At 44.7% G+C, this 18827-nt stretch overlaps 1 protein-coding gene across 2 annotated transcripts in view; it reads left to right on the top strand.

Moving 5' to 3' along the window:
- Positions 1–14641, top strand: part of LOC135512061 (tripartite motif-containing protein 16-like protein) — a 34497-nt gene extending 19856 nt beyond the window's left edge. The window contains exons 5-8 of one of the 2 annotated variants that reach the window (XR_010451362.1): positions 1861–2032; positions 2833–2928; positions 3120–8119; positions 13261–14641. Coding sequence is in view for 1 of the 2 variants with exons in the window: in XM_064933673.1 (XP_064789745.1) it covers positions 1861–2032; positions 2833–2928; positions 3120–3760 (909 nt within the window). In the remaining variant the exon portion in view is untranslated. Of the gene's footprint in view, positions 1–1860; positions 2033–2832; positions 2929–3119; positions 8614–13260 lie in introns of those variants that run through there. The other variant, XM_064933673.1, reaches the window with a different exon arrangement.
- Positions 14642–18827: the final 4186 nt, after the last annotated feature.

Consider the following 18827-nt stretch of genomic DNA (forward strand, 5'->3'; position numbering starts at 1 on the left):
TGCAAGTTCTCCCACTTAAAAAGATGAGAGAGGCCTGTAATTTGCATCATAGGTACACTTCAACTATGACAGACAAAATGAGAAAAAATATCCAGAAAATCACATTGTAGGATTTTTTTTATGAATTTATTTGCAAATTATTGTGGAAAATAAGTATTTGGTCACCTACAAACAAGCAAGATTTCTGGCTCTCACAAACCTGTAACTTCTTCTTTAAGAGGCTCCTCTGTCCCCGACTTGTTACCTGTATTAATGGCACCTGTTTGAACTTGTTATCAGTATAAAAGACATCTGTCCACAACCTCAAACAGTCACACTCCAAACTCCACTATGGTCAAGACCAAAGAGCTGTCAAAGGCCACCAGAAACACAATTGCAGACCTGCACCAGGCTGGGAATACTGAATCTGCAATAGGTAAGCAGCTTGGTTTGAAGAAATCAACTGTGGGAGCAATGGAAATGGAAGACATACAAGAACACTGATAATCACCCTTGATCTGGGGCTCCATGCAAGATCTCACCCCGTGGGGTCAAAATGATCACAAGAACGGTGAGCAAAAATCCCAGAACCACACGGGGGGACCTAGTGAATGACCTGCAGAGAGCTGGGACCAAAGTAACAAAGCCTACCATCAGTAACACACTACGCAACCAGGGACTCAAATCCTGCAGTGCCAGACGTGTCCCCCTGCTTAAGCCAGTACATGCCCAGGCCCGTCTGAAGTTTGCTAGAGAGCATTTGGATGATCCAGAAGAAGATTGGGAGAATGTCATATGGTCAGATGAAACCAAAATATAACTTTTTGGTAAAAACTCAACTCGTCGTGTTTGGAGGACAAAGAATTCTGAGTTGCATCCAAAGAACACCATACCTACTGTGAAGCATGGGGGTGCTTTGGGGCTGTTTTTCTGCAAAGGGACCAGGACGACTGATCCGTGTAAAGGAAAGAATGAATGGGGCCTTGTATTGTGAGATTTTGAGTGAAAACCTCCTTCCATCAGCAAGGGCATTGAAGATGAAACGTGGCTGGGTCTTTCAGCATGACAATGATCCCAAACACACCGCCTGGGCAATGAAGGAGTGGCTTCGTAAGAAGCATTTCAAGGTCCTGGAGTGGCCTAGCCAGTCTCCAGATCTCAACCTCATAGAAGATCTTTGGAGGTAGTTGAAAGTCCGTGTTGCCCAGCAACAGCCCCAAAACATCACTGCTCTAGAGGAGATCTGCATGGAGGAATGGACCAAAATACCAGCAACAGTATGTGAAAACCTTGTGAAGACTTACAGAAAACATTTGACCTCTGTCATTGCCAACAAAGGGTATATAACAAAGTATTGAGAACCTTTTGTTATTGACCAAATACTTATTTTCCCCCATAATTTTCAAATAAATTCATTAAAAATCCTACAATGTGATTTTCTGGATTTTATTCCTCATTTTGTCTGTCATAGTTGAAGCGTACCTATGATGAAAATTACAGGCCTCTCTCATCTTTTTAAGTGGGAGAACTTGCACAATTGGTGGCTGACTACATACTTTTTTGCCCCACTGTATGTGCTGCTTAAGCGCTGCTATCTTACGTATTAGCTTTATCATGAATCATGACTAAGGTAGAACTAACCTAAAGTTGGACCCAAGCCGGGCTTCATCATTCTTTTTTCAAGGCTGCCATTAACGTTAAGTAAATAAGTAAGCTTTGGACAACCCAGAATGGCCCATAGGGGCATGCGCCTATCTCCTGTTTCTGTAGTGCAAGGCAGCTTGATGTACAAGTATGGACATGGCGACATTAATGACAGTTCATCGTTATTTGCCAACGAGGTCCAAAATAGTGAACGAAGCTGTGTTGTGTGTTTTACAGGAGTACTCTAAGTGGAAGAAGGACAGCCCTGACATTACCCTACCTGGGTTCTACATCGGCCTTATGGACCGGCTCAACTCCTTCAGCAGAGTAATTGTTACCTCCACACAGGAGCTGTGTGAGAAGCTGCTGTCCAATTACATAGAGACACTCAAAGAGACCTGCAAAAATAGTGAGTGCAGTCACCGTTTAGCGAGCGAAGGAAAAAACTGCCATAGCTGCTAGCGGCAAGCCTCAGCAAGTCCCGATCTATGTTTATTTGCTGGGAAGGGTCAGCACCACATGAGGCTGCTGAGGGGAGAACGGCTCATAATAATGTCCAGAACTGAGTGAATGGAATGGCATCAAAAACCTGGAAACCATGTGTTTGATGTATTTGCTACTATTCCACTGATTCTGCACCAGTCATTACTACGAGCACGTTCTCCCCAATTAAGGTACCACAAACCTCCTGTGGTCAACACACCACGGCATCCCTCACCCTGGTCATACAGAAAGGAGTAAGTAAACAGGAAGTGACAGCGTTACAAGAGAAAGAATAACACTTCAGCTTTGTGCTCCAGATAGCCAGGGAGATCATATGTGTTCATACTTCTCTACAGACCTGATCAATCCTTCAGACAGTGTGTCATACAGTAGGTGTAGTGTTCTGGTAACAACAGGTTGACTGAAGTCTCAGAAAGATAAAAACAGTTGAGAGCGTCTAATCTTGGACTGTCTATCACTAGAGTGAAGCCCAGCTGTGAGCTGTGTGAGTCACCACATTTGAAACATCAAGGACAAAACATGTTGCCTGAAGGAGATTAGTATTACAGTGACTATGTGTTCTTTCATGCACAATGTCATATTTGTCCTTGCAGAAAAAATAGCTACATTCAAATGGAAAATTCATGCCTGGGAGTTAAAAAGTGAAGTTGGCCATGTGATTTTTTACATTAAAACATGTTATTTTTCTCTCTCTCTACACCTCAGACAAGATGGGGATAAAAACCACAGTCCATGAAACAATCGCAGCCAAACAGAACATGACTGTGCCAGACCCAAAGACGCGGGATGACTTCCTAAAGTGTAAGTCTCTTCTACACCATTCAGGTCCTTACAGAAGCAAAACAGTCCTTCAAATCACTTGAACGCTCATGTATTATTGCAGTATTGTTGTTTTGGATGTGTGAAGTTAGCCTTGCCTAAGTTGTTGATCCTGTTTTGCTATTCTTTCTCATTACTGTTATGTTGTTGTTATTCTATCTCACGCTGTGCAGATGCCGCGCCTGTGAGATTTGACGCAGACACGGCCCATAAGTTCCTGCGTCTGACTGAGGAAAACAGGAAGGTGACCAACACCACACCCTGGCAACACCCGTACCCCGATGTCCCTGAGCGCTTTGAGAACTGGCGCCAGGTACTGGCCACAGAGAGCTTCTATAATGGTCGACACTACTTCGAGGTGGACGTGAGCGGTGAGGGCACGTACGTCGGACTCACCTACAAGAGCATCGATCGCAAGGGCCCAAAGAAAAACAGCTGCATTACCGGGAATGACTTCTCATGGTGTCTACAATGGAACGGCCGCAGCTTCTCTGCCTGGCACAGTGATGTGGAGACGCCTCTGAAAGTGGAGAAGTTCACACGTTCCCTGGTTTATGTGGAATTCAGCTGTGGCCTACTGGCCTTCTATGGGGTGGATAATGCTGTCGGCATGACCATCATTCACAAATACAAGGCTGACTTTCTGGAGCCTCTCTACCCAGCCTTCTGGCTGTCGAAGAAGGAGAACGTGATAGAGCTTGTTGGACCTGGGGAGTCGCTCACACTGAAAAGCCCCTCTCCTCCTAACTCACCCCAAAACACTGATGTTGCACCCCCCAGCCGTTTCACAGTATCTTCTGTTGTTGATCAATGATTAATTTGTCACTGGTAAATTTCCCCTGTCAACCCTAAAAAGCTTCAGAATGCAAGAAGAAATGGAAAAGGAAGCGCATCAGCCGGCCCCATACTTGTACATATACTTATGTAAATATTTCTGTTTTTATTTTTAATATATTTGCAAAGATTTCCAAAACCTGTTTTCCACTTTGTCATTATGGGGTATTGTGTGTAGATTGATGAGGGGAATTTTGTATTTAATCCATTTCAGAATAAGGCTGTAACGTTACAAAATGTGGAAAAAGTTAAGGGGTCTGAATACTTTCCGAATGCACTGTATATCCCAATAAGGTGACAATAAACCTCACTAGATTTGTAAATGATTTTCTAAATACCATTTGCCTTTGTCAATGGTGTATTGGAGTCAAAGTCAGGTGCAGGAGAGCAGAGTATAATTAACAGGCGCACTTTTATTAAAGTTCCAAAAACGAGAGCACTACATAAATCAAACACGCTCAAAAAAACAGGACATAAAAGTAAAGCGCTTAAACTAACACCACATAACATGAAACAATTACACACAAAACATGATGGGGAAACAGAGGGTTAAATACAAGTAGACTGATTGGGGAAATGAAAACCAGGTGTGTATGGAAACAAGACAAGACAAATGGATATATGAAAAATGGAGTGGTGATGGCTAGAAAGCCGGTGATGTCGATCGCCGAACGCCGCCAGAACAAGGAGAGGAGCCGACTTCGGCGGAAGTCGTGACTGCCTTGATGACAGCTTTGCACACTCTTGGCATTCTCTCAACCAGCTTCATGAGGTAGTCACCTGGAATGCATTTAAATTAATAGGTGTGCCTTTTTATAAATTCATTTGTGGAATTGCTTTCCTTCTTAATACGTTTGAGCCAGTCAGTTGTGTTGTGACAAGGTAGAGGTGGTATACAGAAGATAGCCCTATTTGGTAAAAGACCAAGTCCATATTATGGCAAGAACAGCTCAAATAAGCAAAGAGAAACAACAGTCCATCAATACTTTAAGACATGAAGGTCAGTCAATATAGAACATTTCATGAACTTTTGAGTGTTTCTTCAAGTGCAATCGCAAAAACCATCAAGTACTATGATGAAACTGGCTCTCATGAGGACCGCCACAGGAAAGGAAGACCCAGAGTTACCTCTGCTGCAGAGGATGAGTTCATTAAAGTTACCAGCCTCAGAAATTGTAGCCCAAATAAATGCTTCACAGAGTTAAAGTAACAGACGCATCGCAACATCAACTGTTCAGAGGAGACTGCGTGAATCAGGCATTCATGGTCAAATTACTGCAAAGAAACAACTACTTAAGGTCACCAATAAGAAAAAGAGAATTGCTTGGGCCAAAAAACATGAGCAATGGACTTTAAACCTATGAAAATCTGTCTTTTGGTCTGAGGAGTACACATTTTTTATTTTTAGTTCCAACCGCTGTGTCTTTGTGAGATGCAGAGTAGGTGAACGGATGATCTCAGCATGTGTGGTTCCCACCACGAAGCATGGCGGAGGAGGTGTGATGGTTTGTGGGTAATTTGCTTGTGACACTGTCAGTAATTCATTTAGAATTCAAGGCACATGAACAACAAAGTGCTCAGCATATGTGGGAACTCCTTGAAGACTGTTGTAAAAACATTCCAAGTGAAGCTGGTTGAGAGAATGCCAAGAGCATGCAGAGTTGTCAAAGGCAAGGGGTGGCTACATTGAAGAATATAAAATATGAAATATATTTTTATTTGTTTAAAACTTCTTTGGTTACTACATGATTCCATATGTGTTATTTAGTTTTGATGTCCTCACTATTATTATACAATGTAGAAAATACAAAATCATCACATTCCCAGTGGGTCAGAAGTTTACATGCATTCCATTAGTATTTGGTAGCATTGCCTTTAAATTGTTTAACTTGGGTCAAACGTTTCAGGATAGCCTTCCACGAAATTCCCACAATATGTTGGATGAATTCTGGCCCATTACCCCTGACAGAGCTGGTGTAACTGAGTCAGGTATGTAGACCCCCTTGCTTGCACACGTTTCATTCAGTTCTGCCCACAAATGTTCTATAGAATTGAGGTCAGGACTTTGTGATGGCCACTCCAAGCTTTAACTTCCTGACTGATGTCTTGAGATATTGCTTCAATATATCTCCATCATTGTCCTCCCTCATGATGCCATCTATTTTGTGAAGTGCACCAGTCCCTCCTGCAGCAAAGCACCCACACAACATGATGCTGCCACCCCCGTGCATCACGATTGGGATGGTGTTCTTCGACTTGCAAGCCTCCCCCTTTTTCCTCCAAACATAATGATGATCATTATGGCCAAACAGTTCTATTTTTGTTTCATCAGACCAGAGGACATTTCTCCGAAAACTATGATCTTTGTCCCCATGTGCAGTTGCAAACTCTAGTCTGGCTTTTTTTATGGCGGTTTTGGAGCAGTGGCTTCTTCCTTGTTGGACGGCCTTTCAGGTTATGTCGATATAGGACTCGTTTTACTGTGGATATAGATACTTTTGTATCTGTTTCCTCCAGCATCTTCACAAGGTCCTTTGCTGTTGTTCTAGGATTGATTTGCACTTTTTGCGCCAAAGTACGTTCATCTCTAGGAGACAGAATGCGTCTCCTTCCTGAGTGGTATGAGGGCTGCATGTTCCCATGGTGTTTATACTTGCGTACTATTGTTTGTACAGATGAATGTGGTACCTTCAGGCGTTGGGAAATTCCTCCTGAGGATGAACCAGACTTGTGGATGTCAGAATTTTTTTTCTGAGGTATTGGCTGATCTCTTTTGATATTCCTATGATGTCAAGCAAAGAGGCACTGAAATACATCCACAGGTACACCTCCAATTAACTCAAATGATGTCAATTAGCCTATCAAAAGGTTCTAAAGTCATGCCATCATTTTCTGGAATTTTCCAAGCTGTTTAAAGGCACAGTCAACTTAACGTACGTAAACCTCTTACCCACTGGATTTGTGATACAGTGAATTATATGTGAAATAATCTGTCTGTAAACAATTGTTGGAAAAATGACTTGTGTCATGCACAAAGTAGATGTCCTAAACGACTTACCAAAACTATAGTTTGTAAACAAGAAATTTGTGGAGTGGTTGAAAACGAGTTTTACTGACTCCAACCCAAGTGTATGTAAACGTCCGACTTCAACTGTATATACACAGTGCATTTGGAAAGTACACACAATACCCTACAATGATAAAGCAAGAACACGTTTTTACACATTTTTGCAAATGCATTAAACATTTAAAACAGAAATATCACATTTATAAAAATATTGAGATTCTTTACTCTGTACTTTGTTGAAGCACCTTTGGCAGCAATTACAGCCTCAAGTCTTCCTGGGTATGACGCTACAAGCTTGGCATACCTGTATTTGGGGAGTTTCTCCCATTCTTCTGTGCAGATCCTCTCAAGCTCTGTCAGGTTGGATGGGAAGCATCGTATCACAGCTATTTTCAGGTCTCTCTAGAGATGTTTGATTGGGTTCAAGTCTGGGCTCTAGCTGGGCCACTCAAGGATATTCAGAGAATTGCCACGAGCCACTTCTGCTTTGTCTTGGTTGTATGCTTAAGGTCATTGTACTGTTGGAAGGTGGACTGTCGCCTCAGTCTGATGTCCTGAGCGCTCTGGAGCAGGTTTTCATCAAGGATCTCTCTGTACTTTGTTCCGTCCATCTTTCCCTCGATCCTGACTATTCTCCCAGTCCATGCCGCTGAAAAACATCCCCACAGGATGTTGCTGCCACCCCCATGTTTCACTATAAGAATGGTGCTAGTTTTTTTCCAGACATGACGCTTGACATTCAGGTCAACAAGTTCAATCTTGGTTTCATCAGACCAGAGAATCTTGTTTCTTATGGTCAGATTCCTTTAGGTGCCTTTTAGCAAACTCCAAGTGGGCTGTCATGTGCCTTTTACTGAGGAGTGGCTTCCGTCTGGCCACTCTACCATAAAGACCTGATTGGTGGAGTGCTGCAGAGATGGTTGTCCTTCTGGAAGTTCCTCCCATTTCCAAAGAGGAACTCTGGAGCTCTTACAGAGTGACCATTGGGTTCTTGCTCTCCTCTTCTCCCTGACCAAGACCCTTCTCCTCCATTTGCTTAGTTTGGCCGGGCAGCCAGCTCTGGGAAGAGTCTTGGTGGTTCAAATGTTCTTTCATTTAAGAATGGTGGAGGCCACTGTGTTCTTGGGGACCTTCAATGCTGCAGAAATGTTTTGGTACCCTTCCCCAGATATGTGCCTTGACACAATCCTGTCTCGAATCTCTACAGACAATTCCTTTGACCTCATTGCTTGGTTTTGTTCTGACATGCACTGTCAACTGTGGAATGAGTAGGTGTGTCATGTCTTGTTATGTCTGTTCCTGTCCTTTCTCTTCATTCTCTCTCTCTGCTGGTCTTTTTAGGTTACCTTCTCTGTCTCTCATTCCTCAGCTGTTCTACATTTCCCCTAACTAGCTCATTCTCTCTTTCCCCACCTGTTCTCTCTTCCCCCTCTGATTAGGTCTCTATTTCTTTCTCTGTTCCTGCTACTTTCAGTGTCTGATTCTTGTTTGTGTTTTTTGATGCCAGAAGCAAGCTGTCGTCTCGTTTGCTTCCACCTTGTCCTGTCCTGTCGGAGTCTGCCTGGCAGGAGCATCCTGCACTATACTAACGTTCTTTTTGTTCCGCTGACAACGTTGGAAAAGGATTTATGCCATTCCTGTATTTTCATTAAAGAACTCTGTTTTCTGTTAAAACCGCTTTTGGGTCTTCACTCAAGTTCATAACAGAAGAATCAGACCAAGAATGGACCCAGCGGCTCCGGACCCTTTTCACTCCGCCGTCGAGATCCAGGGAGCGATGCTAGGCAGACACGAGGAGGAATTGTCTGCTGCTCAACATGCCGTTGAGACCCTGGCCGTCCAAGTCTCCGACCTCACAAGACGGGTTCACCAACTCCACCTCGATCCACCGCCCACTTCCAGGGTTTCCGAGTCTCCGGAGCCCAGGATCAACAACCCGCCGTGTTACTCTGGGGAGCCCACTGAGTGCCGCTCATTCCTCACTCAGTGTGATGTGGTGTTCTCTCTCCAGCCCAACACTTACTCCAGGAGCGCAGCCCGCATCGCCTACGTCATTTCTCTCCTTACCGGACGGGCGCGTGAGTGGGGCACGGCAGTCTGGGAGGCGAGGGCTGAGTGTATTAACCAGTATCAGGACTTTAAGGAGGAGATGATACGGGTTTTTGACCGTTCTGTTTTTGGCGAGGAGGCTTCCAGGGCCCTGTCTTCCCTATGTCAGGGGAATAGATCCATAACGGATTATTCTATTGAGTTTCGCACTCTCGCTGCCTCTAGTGACTGGAACGAGCCGGCTTTGCTCGCTCGTTTTCTGGAGGGTCTCCACGTCGAGGTTAAGGATGAGATCCTCTCCCGGGAGGTTCCTTCCAGTCTGGACTCCTTAATAGCTCTCGCTATTCGCATAGAGCGACGGTTTGATCTTCGTCGCCGAGCTCGTGGAAAGGAGCTCACGTTCTCCGTTGCTCCCCTCTCCACATCACTGCCACCTGCCGCATCACTGCCACCCTCCTCCGCCGGCTCGGATGCTGAGCCTATGCAGCTGGGGGTATTCGCATCTCGGCCAAGGAGAGGGAACGGAGAATCACCAATCGCCTCTGTCTCTACTGCGGCTCCGCTGGTCATTTTGTCACCTCATGTCCAGTAAAAGCCAGAGCTCATCAGTAAGAGGAGGGCTACTGGTGAGCGCAACTACTCAGGCCTCTCCTTCTGGATCACGCACTACCTTTCCGGTCCATCTCCGCTGGCCCGGTTCATCTGCTTCCTGCAGTGCCTTGATAGACTCTGGGGCGGAGGGCTGTTTTATGGACGAGACCTGGGCTCGGGAACATGACATTCCTCTCAGACAGTTAGGGGAGCCCAGGGCCTTGTTCGCTTTAGATGGTAGTTCTCTCCCCAAGATTCAGCGTGAGACGCTGCCTTTAACCCTCACTGTCTCTGGTAATCATAGCGAAACCATTTCTTTTTTAATTTTTCGTTCACCTTTTACACCTGTTGTTTTGGGTCATCCCTGGCTAGTGCGCCATAACCCTTCTATTAATTGGTCTAGTAATACTATCCTATCCTGGAATGTTTCTTGTCATGTAACCTGTTTAATGTCTGCTATCCCTCCTGTTTCCTCTGTCTCTTCTTCACAGGAGGAGCCTGGCGATTTGACAGGGGTGCCGGAGGAGTATCACGATCTGCGCACGGTGTTCAGTCGTTCCAAGGCCACTTCTCTCCCTCCACACCGGTCGTATGACTGTAGTATTGATCTCCTTCCGGGAACTACTCCCCCCGGGGTAGATTATACTCTCTGTCGGCTCCCGAACATAAGGCTCTCGAGGATTATTTGTCGGTTTCGCTCGACGCCGGTACCATAGTCTCCTCCTCCTCCCCCGCCGGAGCGGGGTTTTTTTTTGTTCAGAAGAAGGACGGGTCCCTGCGCCCATGCGTGGATTATCGAGGGCTGAATGACATAACAGTTAAGAATCGTTATCCGCTTCCTCTTATGTCTTCAGCCTTCGAGATCCTGCAGGGAGCCAGGTTTTTCACCAAATTGGACCTTCGTAACGCCTACCATCTCGTGCGCATCAGGGAGGGGGACGAGTGGAAGACGGCGTTTAACACTCCGTTAGGGCACTTTGAATACCGGGTTCTTCCTTTCGGCCTCGTTAACGCTCCAGCTGTCTTTCAGGCACTAGTTAACGACGTCCTGAGAGACATGCTGAACATTTTTGTTTTCGTTTACATGGACGATATCCTGATTTTTTCACCGTCTCTCTCGATTCATGTTCAGCACGTGCGACGCGTCCTCCAGCGCCTTTTGGAGAACTGTCTTTATGTGAAGGCTGAGAAGTGCACTTTTCATGCCGCCTCTGTCCCTTTTCTCGGTTCCGTTATTTCCGCTGAGGGCATTAAGATGGATCCCGCTAAGGTCCAGGCTGTCATTGATTGGCCCGTTCCTAAGTCACGCGTCGAGCTGCAGCGCTTTCTGGGCTTCGCTAATTTCTACCGTCGTTTCATCCGTAATTTCGGTCAGGTGGCAGCTCCTCTCACAGCCCTTACTTCTGTTAAGACGTGCTTTAAGTGGTCCGTTTCCGCCCAGGGAGCTTTTGATCTTCTTAAGAATCGTTTTACATCCGCAACTATTCTTGTTACACCTGACATCTCTAGACAGTTTGTTGTTGAGGTTGACGCGTCAGAGGTGGGCGTGGGAGCCATACTTTCTCAGCGCTCTCTCTCTGACGGCAAGGTCCATCCTTGCGCGTTTTTCTCTCATCGCTTATCGCCGTCAGAACGTAACTATGATGTTGGTAATCGCGAACTGCTCGCCATCCGCTTAGCCCTAGGCGAATGGCGACAGTGGTTGGAGGGGGCGACCGTTCCTTTTGTCGTTTGGACTGACCATAGGAACCTTGAGTACATCCGTTCAGCCAAACGACTTAATGCGCGTCAGGCTCGTTGGGCTCTGTTTTTCGCTCGTTTCGAGTTTGTTATTTCTTATCGTCCGGGCTCAAAAACACCAAGCCTGATGCTTTATCTCGTCTCTTCAGTTCTTCTGAGGTCTCCACCGACCCCGAGGGGATTCTCCCTGACGGGCGTGTTGTCGGGTTGACTGTCTGGGGAATTGAGAGGCAGGTAAAGCAAGCACTCGCTCACACTCCGTCGCCGCGAGCTTGTCCTAGGAACCTTCTGTTCGTTCCCGTTCCTACTCGTCCGGCCGTTCTTCAGTGGGCCCACTCTGCCAAGTTAGCCGGCCACCCCGGCGTTCGGGGTACGCTCGCTTCCATTCGCCAGCGTTTCTGGTGGCCCACTCGGGAACGTGACGCGTCGATTTGTCGCCGCTTGTTCGGTCTGCGCGCAGACTAAATCTGGGAACTCTCCTCCTGCCGGCCGTCTCAGACCGCTTCCCATTCCCTCTCGACCGTGGTCTCACATCGCTTTAGATTTTATCACCGGACTGCCTTCATCAGCGGGGAAGACAGTTATTCTTACGGTTGTCGATAGATTCTCTAAGGCGGCTCATTTCATTCCTCTCGATAAGCTCCCTTCTGCTAAGGAGACGGCTCAGATCATTATCGAGAATGTTTTCCGAATTCATGGCCTTCCGTCTGACGTCGTTTCCGACAGAGGTCCGCAGTTCACGTCTCAATTTTGGAGGGAGTTTTGCCGTTTGATTGGGGCTTCCGTCAGTCTCTCGTCCGGCTTTCATCCCCAGTCTAACGGTCAAGCCGAACGGGCCAATCAGACTGTTGGTCGCATTTTACGCAGTCTTTCTTTTCGTAACCCTGCGTCTTGGTCAGAACAGCTCCCCTGGGCAGAGTACGCCCACAACTCGCTTCCCTCGTCTGCTACCGGTCTATCCCCTTTTCAGTGTAGCCTCGGGTACCAGCCTCCGCTGTTCTCATCTCAGCTCGCCGAGTCCTGCGTCCCCTCCGCTCAGGCTTTTGTCCAGCGTTGCGAGCGCACCTGGAAGGGGGTCAGGTCGGCACTTTGCCGTAATAGGGCGCAGACTGTGAGGGCCGCTAATAGCGTAGGACCAAGAGTCCTAGATATTGTTGCGGTCAGAGAGTATGGCTCTCCACTCAGAACCTTCCCCTTAAGACAGCTTCTCGCAAGTTGGCCCCGCGGTTCATTGGTCCGTTCCGTATTTCCCAGGTCATTAATCCTGTCGCAGTGCGACTTCTTCTCCGCGCTATCTTCGTCGCGTTCACCCGGTCTTCCATGTCTCCTGTGTTAAGCCCGTTCTTCGCGCCCCCGTTCGTCCCTCCCCCCCCATCCTTGTCGAGGGCGCACCCATCTACAGGGTTCGTAAGATTTTGGACATGCGCCCTCGGGGCCGTGGTCATCAGTACCTAGTGGATTGGGAGGGGTACGGTCCTGAGGAGAGGAGTTGGGTTCCCTCTCGGGACGTGCTGGACCGTTCGCTGATCGATGATTTCCTCCGTTGCCGCCAGGTTTCCTCCTCGAGTGCGCCAGGAGGCGCTCGGTGAGTGGGGGGTACTGTCATGTCTTGTTATGTCTGTTCCTGTCCTTTCTCTTCATTCTCTCTCTCTGCTGGTCTTTTTAGGTTACCTTCTCTGTCTCTCATTCCTCAGCTGTTCTACATTTCCCCTAACTAGCTCATTCTCTCTTTCCCCACCTGTTCTCTCTTCCCCCTCTGATTAGGTCTCTATTTCTTTCTCTGTTCCTGCTACTTTCAGTGTCTGATTCTTGTTTGTGTTTTTTGATGCCAGAAGCAAGCTGTCGTCTCGTTTGCTTCCACCTTGTCCTGTCCTGTCGGAGTCTGCCTGGCAGGAGCATCCTGCACTATACTAACGTTCTTTTTGTTCTGCTGACAACGTTGGAAAAGGATTTATGCCATTCCTGTATTTTCATTAAAGAACTCTGTTTTCTGTTAAAACCGCTTTTGGGTCTTCACTCAAGTTCATAACAAGGTGTGTCCAAATGTTGGACTGGTGGTGTGGGGGTGCTTTGCTGGTGACACTGTCAGTGATTCATTTAGAATTCAAGGCACACTTAACCAGCAGGGCCTCCACAGCATTCTGCAGCGATACGTCACACCATCTGGTTTGCACTTAGTGGGACTATCATTTGTTTTTCAACAGGACAATGATCCAACACACTTCCAGGCTGTGTAAGGGCTATTTGACCAAGTGGAGAGTGAAGGAGTGCTGCATCGGATGACCTGGCCCCCACAATCACCCAACCTCAACCCAACTGAGAGGGTTTGGGGTGAGTTGGACGGCAGAGTGAAGGAAAAGTAGTGAACGAGCGCTCAGCATATGCAGGAACTCCTTCAAGACAATGTAGAAAATAGTCAAATAAAGAAAAACACTTGAATGAGTAGGTGTGTCTGAATTTTTGACTGGTACTGTGTATATATATATATATATATATATACACACAGTGTGGTCTGAAATTATTGACACCCTTGATAAAGATGAGCAATAATTACTCTATAAATTAATTTATTCAAATACTGAGCTATATTGTACGCTACATTTTTGGGGGAATTGTATAATTTTCTACTAATTCAATTGGTTAGAGAATGAGATTTTGTTTAACAAGTAATATATTCTCCTCTCAAAAAAATTGACACCCTTAAAGATTCTCAGAAATAAAGTTGTCAAAAGTAGAGTATTTCATGCCATATTCCTATCACACAATGACAAACTACATCAAGCTTGTGACTCTACAAACTTGTTGGATGCATTTGCAGTTCATTTGGATTGTGTTTCAGATTATTTTGTGCCCATTATTTTGTCACTTTTCTTATAAATAAGAATTAAACATGTGGATGCTACCATGATTATGGATATTCCTGAATGAATTGTGAATAATGATGAGTGAGAAAGTTACAGAGGTCCAAAGATTGTACCACCAAGACATGCTAACCTCTCACCACTAAGAATAACAGAGGTTATGTCTTGAGGGTATGATTTTGGGGGGGAGCATACAGTATAGTTCAGTATTTGAATTATTTATTTTATAGTCATTCTTGCTCATCTTTATCAAGGGTGTCAATTTTGGACCCCACTTTATATATATATATATTGTTTTTTCTTATTCTTGCTGTGTTATTATGCATGGGTAATCTTGAAAATATTGGCAATGTGTAGGTTACTTCTAATATGAGTGACTTTTTATTTTTTTGTTTAAATATAATGCTAAGGAGTTGTGATACCATGACTCTGTTTAAATGGTGGACTTTTTTGGTAAACTTTGGGACTGCTTTTGCTGTTCACTATGTAATGTGACTTTGCAATGTACTGTGTTTGACAGATACCACTGTATACAAATAAAAGGTGTCTTCAAATCAAATCAAATGTTGTTGGTCACATACACATGTTTACAGTGCCTTGCAAAATAATCTAATAATTCATTCCCCTTGGTGTTTTTCCTATTTTGTTGCATTACACCCTGTAATTTAAATTCATTTTTATTTGGGTTTTATATAATGAACATACACAAAATAGTCAAAATTGGTAGAGTAAAATAAAAAAATAACTTAAAAAAAATGTATTAAAAAGAAAAAAAGAAAAAGTGCTGCGTGCATATGTATTCACCCCTTTGCTATTCACCCTAAGATATGGTGCAACCGATTACCTTCAGAAGTCAAATAATTAGTTAAATAAAGTCCACCTGTGTGCAATCTAAGTGTCACATGATCTGTCACATGATCTCAGTATTTATACAGTTGAAGTCGGAGGTTTACATACACTTAGGTTGGAGTCATTGAAACTCGTTTTTCAACCACTCCACAAATGTCTTGTTAAAAACTATAGTTTTGGCAAGTCGGTTAGGACATCTACTTTGTGCAAAACACAAGACATTTTTTACAACAATTGTTTACAGGCAGATTATTTCACATATAATTCACAATATCACAATGTCAGTGGGTCAGACGTTTACATAAACTAAGTTGACTGTGGCTTTTAAAACAGCTTGGGAAATTCCCGAAAATGATGTCAAGGCTTTAAAAGCTTTTGATAGGCTAATTGACGTAATTTGAGTCATTTGGAGGTGTACCTGTGGATGTATTTCAAGCCCTACCTTCAAAATCAGTGCCTCTTTGCTTGACATCACGGGAAAATCAAAAGAAATCAGCCAAGACGTCAGAAAAAATATTGTAGGCCTCCACAAGTCTGGTTCATCCTTGGGAGGAATTTCCAAATGCTTGGAGGTACCAAGTTCATCTGTACAAACAATATTAGACAAGTATACACACCATGGGACTACGCAGTCGTCATACCGCTCAGGAAGGAGACGCGTTCTGTCTCCTGGAAATGACCTTACTTTGGTGCGAAAAGTGCAAATCACTCCCAGAACAACAGCAAAGGACCTTGTGAAGATGCTGGAGGAAACATGTACAAAAGTATCTATATCCACAGTTAAACAAGTCCTATAGCGACATAACCTGCCACTGCTCCAATACCGCCATAAAAAAGCCAGACTACATTTTACAACTGCACATGGGGACAAAGGTCCTATAGCGACATAACCTGCCACTGCTCCAATACCGCCATAAAAAAGCCAGGCTACATTTTACAACTGCACATGGGGACAAAGATCGTACTTTTTGGAGAAATGTCCTCTAGTCTGATGAAACAAAAATAGAACTGTTTGGCCATAATGACCATCATTATGTTTAAAGCACAAATAGGGATGCTTGCAAGTCGAAGAACACCATCCCAACGTTGAAGCAAGGGGGTGGCAGCCTCATGGTGTGGGGATGCTTTGCTGCAGGAGGGATTGGTGCACTTCACAAAATCGATGGCATCATGAGGAAGGAAAATTATGTGGATATATTGAAGCAACATCTCAAGACATCAGTCTTAGTTGCAAAGCTTAGTTGCAAATGGGTCTTCCAAATGGACAATGACCCCAAGCATACTTCCAAGGTTGTGGCAAAGTGGCTTAAGGACAATAAAATCAAGGTATTGGAGTGGCCATCACAAAGCCCTGACCTCAATCCTATAGAAAATCTGTGGGCAGTACTGAAAAAGTGTGTGAGCAAGAAGGCCTACAAACCTGACTCAGTTACACCAGCCCTGTCAGGAGGAATGGGCCATAATTCACCCAACTTATTGTGGGAAGCTTGTGGAAGGCTACCTTAAATGTTTGACCCAAGTTAAACAATTTAAAGGCAATGCTACCAAATACTAATTGAGTGTATGTACACTTCTGACCCACTGGGAATGTGATGAAATAAATAAATGCTGAAATAAGTAATTCTCTCTACTAACATTTCACATTCTTAAAATAAAGTGGTGATCCTAACTGTCCTACAACAGGGAATTTTTACTGGGATTAAATGACAGGAATTGTGAAAAACTGAGTTTAAATATATTTGGCTAAGGTGTATGTAAACTTCCGACTTCAACTGTACACTTGTTCTGAAAGGCCCCAGAGTCTGCAACACCACTAAGCAAGGGACACCACCAAGCAAGCGGCACCCCGAAAACCAAGGAGCTCTTCAAACAGGTCAGGGACAAAGTTGGGGAGAAGTACAGATCAAGGTTGGGTTATAAAAAAATATCAGAAACTTTTAACAGCCCACAGAGCACCATTAAATCCATTATTAACAAATGGAAAGAATATGGCACCACAACAAAGCTGCCAAGAGAGGGTCGCCCACCAAAACTCACGGACCAGGCAAGAAGGGCATTAATCAGAGAGGCAACAAAGAGACCAAAGATAACCCTGAATGTGCTGCAAATCTCCACAGCGGAGATTGGAGTATCTGTCCATAGTACCACTTTAAGCCATACACTCCACAGAGCTGGGCTTTACAGAAGAGTGGCCAGACAAAACCCATCGCTTAAAGATAAAAACATGTTTGTTGTTCACCATAAGGCATGTGGGAGACTCCCAAAACATATGAAAGAAGGTATTGTGGTCAGATGAGACTAAAATTGAACTTTTTAACCATCAAGGAAAACACCATGTCTAGCGCAAACCCAACACCTCTCATCACTGGTCAGAATTGAAGGAATGATGGATGGCGCAAAATACAGGGAAATTCTTGAGGGAAACCTGTTTCAGTCTTCCAGAGATTTGAGACTGGGACAGAGGTTCACCTTCCAGCAGGACAATGACCTTAAGCATACTGCTAAAGCAACACTCGGATGGTTTAAGGGGGAATATTTAAATGTCTTGGAATGGCCTAGTCAAAGCCCAGACCTCAATCCAATTGAGAATCTGTGGTATGACTTAAAGTTTGCTGTACACCACCAGTGGCTAGATGTGCCAAGCTTATGGAGATATACCCCAAGAGACAAAAGGAGGCCCTACAAAGTATAGACTTTTTTTGGGGGGGGAGTAGTTATGCATGCTCAAGTTTTCATTTTTTTTGTCTCATTTATTGTTTGTTTCACAATAAAAAAATATTTTGCTTTTTCAAAGTGGTAGGTTGTGTAAGTTAAACGATACAAACCCCCCCAAAGCATTTTGATTCCAGGTTGAAGTGCAAGAAAATAGGAAAAATGCCAAGCGGGTGAACAATTTCGCAAGCCACTGTAGCAGATGTTATTGCGGGTGTAGCGAAATGCTTGTGTTTCTTGCTCCAACAGTGCAGTAATATCTAACACGTTATATCATACAATTTCATAATAGACACAAATCTAAGTAAAAGAATGGAATTTAGAATATATAAATATATGGATGAGCAATATCAGAGCAGCATAGACTAAGATACAGTAGAATATAATAGAATACAGTATATACATATCAGAAGAGTAGTGAAATATATGTAACATTATTAAAGTGTCCAGTGATTGCAGGGGTATGTATATAGGGTAGCAGCCTTTAAGGTGCTAGTGATGGCTATTTAACAGTCTGGTGGCCTTGAGATAGAAGCTGTTTTTCAGACTCTTGGTCCCAGCTTTGATGCACCTGTACTTACCTCACCTTCTTCTGGATGATAGCAGGGTGAACAGGCAGTGGCTTGGGTGGTTGTTGTCCTTGATGATCTTTTGGCCTTCCTGTGACATCTGGGGCTGTAGGTGTCCGTGAGGGCAGGTAGTTTGCCCCCAGTGATGTGTTGGGCAGACCGCACCACCCTCTGGAGAGCCCTGTGGTTGCGGGCGGTGCAGTTGCCATACCAGGCAGTGATACAGCTCGACAGGATGCTCTCAATTGTGCATCTGCAAAAGTTTGTAGGTGCCAATCCAAATTTCTTCAGCTTCCTGAGGTTGAAGAGGTACTGGTGTACATTCTTCACCACTCTGTCTGTGTGGGTGGACATTTCAGTTTGTCAGTGATGTGTACACCGAGGAACTTGAAGCTTTCAACCTTCTCCACTGCGGCCCCATCGATGTGGATAGGGGGTTGCTCCCGCTGCTGTTTTCTGAAGTCCGCAATCAACTCCTTTGTTTTGTTGATGTTGAATGAGAGGTTATTTCTCTGGCACCACACTCCCAGGGCCTTCACTTCCTCCCTGTAGGCTGTCTCGTCATTGTTGGTAATCAGTCCTACTATTGTTGTGTCGTCTGCAAACTTG

The sequence above is a fragment of the Oncorhynchus masou genome, chromosome 24, assembly GCF_036934945.1.
Source record: "Oncorhynchus masou masou isolate Uvic2021 chromosome 24, UVic_Omas_1.1, whole genome shotgun sequence".
Classification (NCBI taxonomy): Eukaryota; Metazoa; Chordata; class Actinopteri; order Salmoniformes; family Salmonidae; genus Oncorhynchus; species Oncorhynchus masou.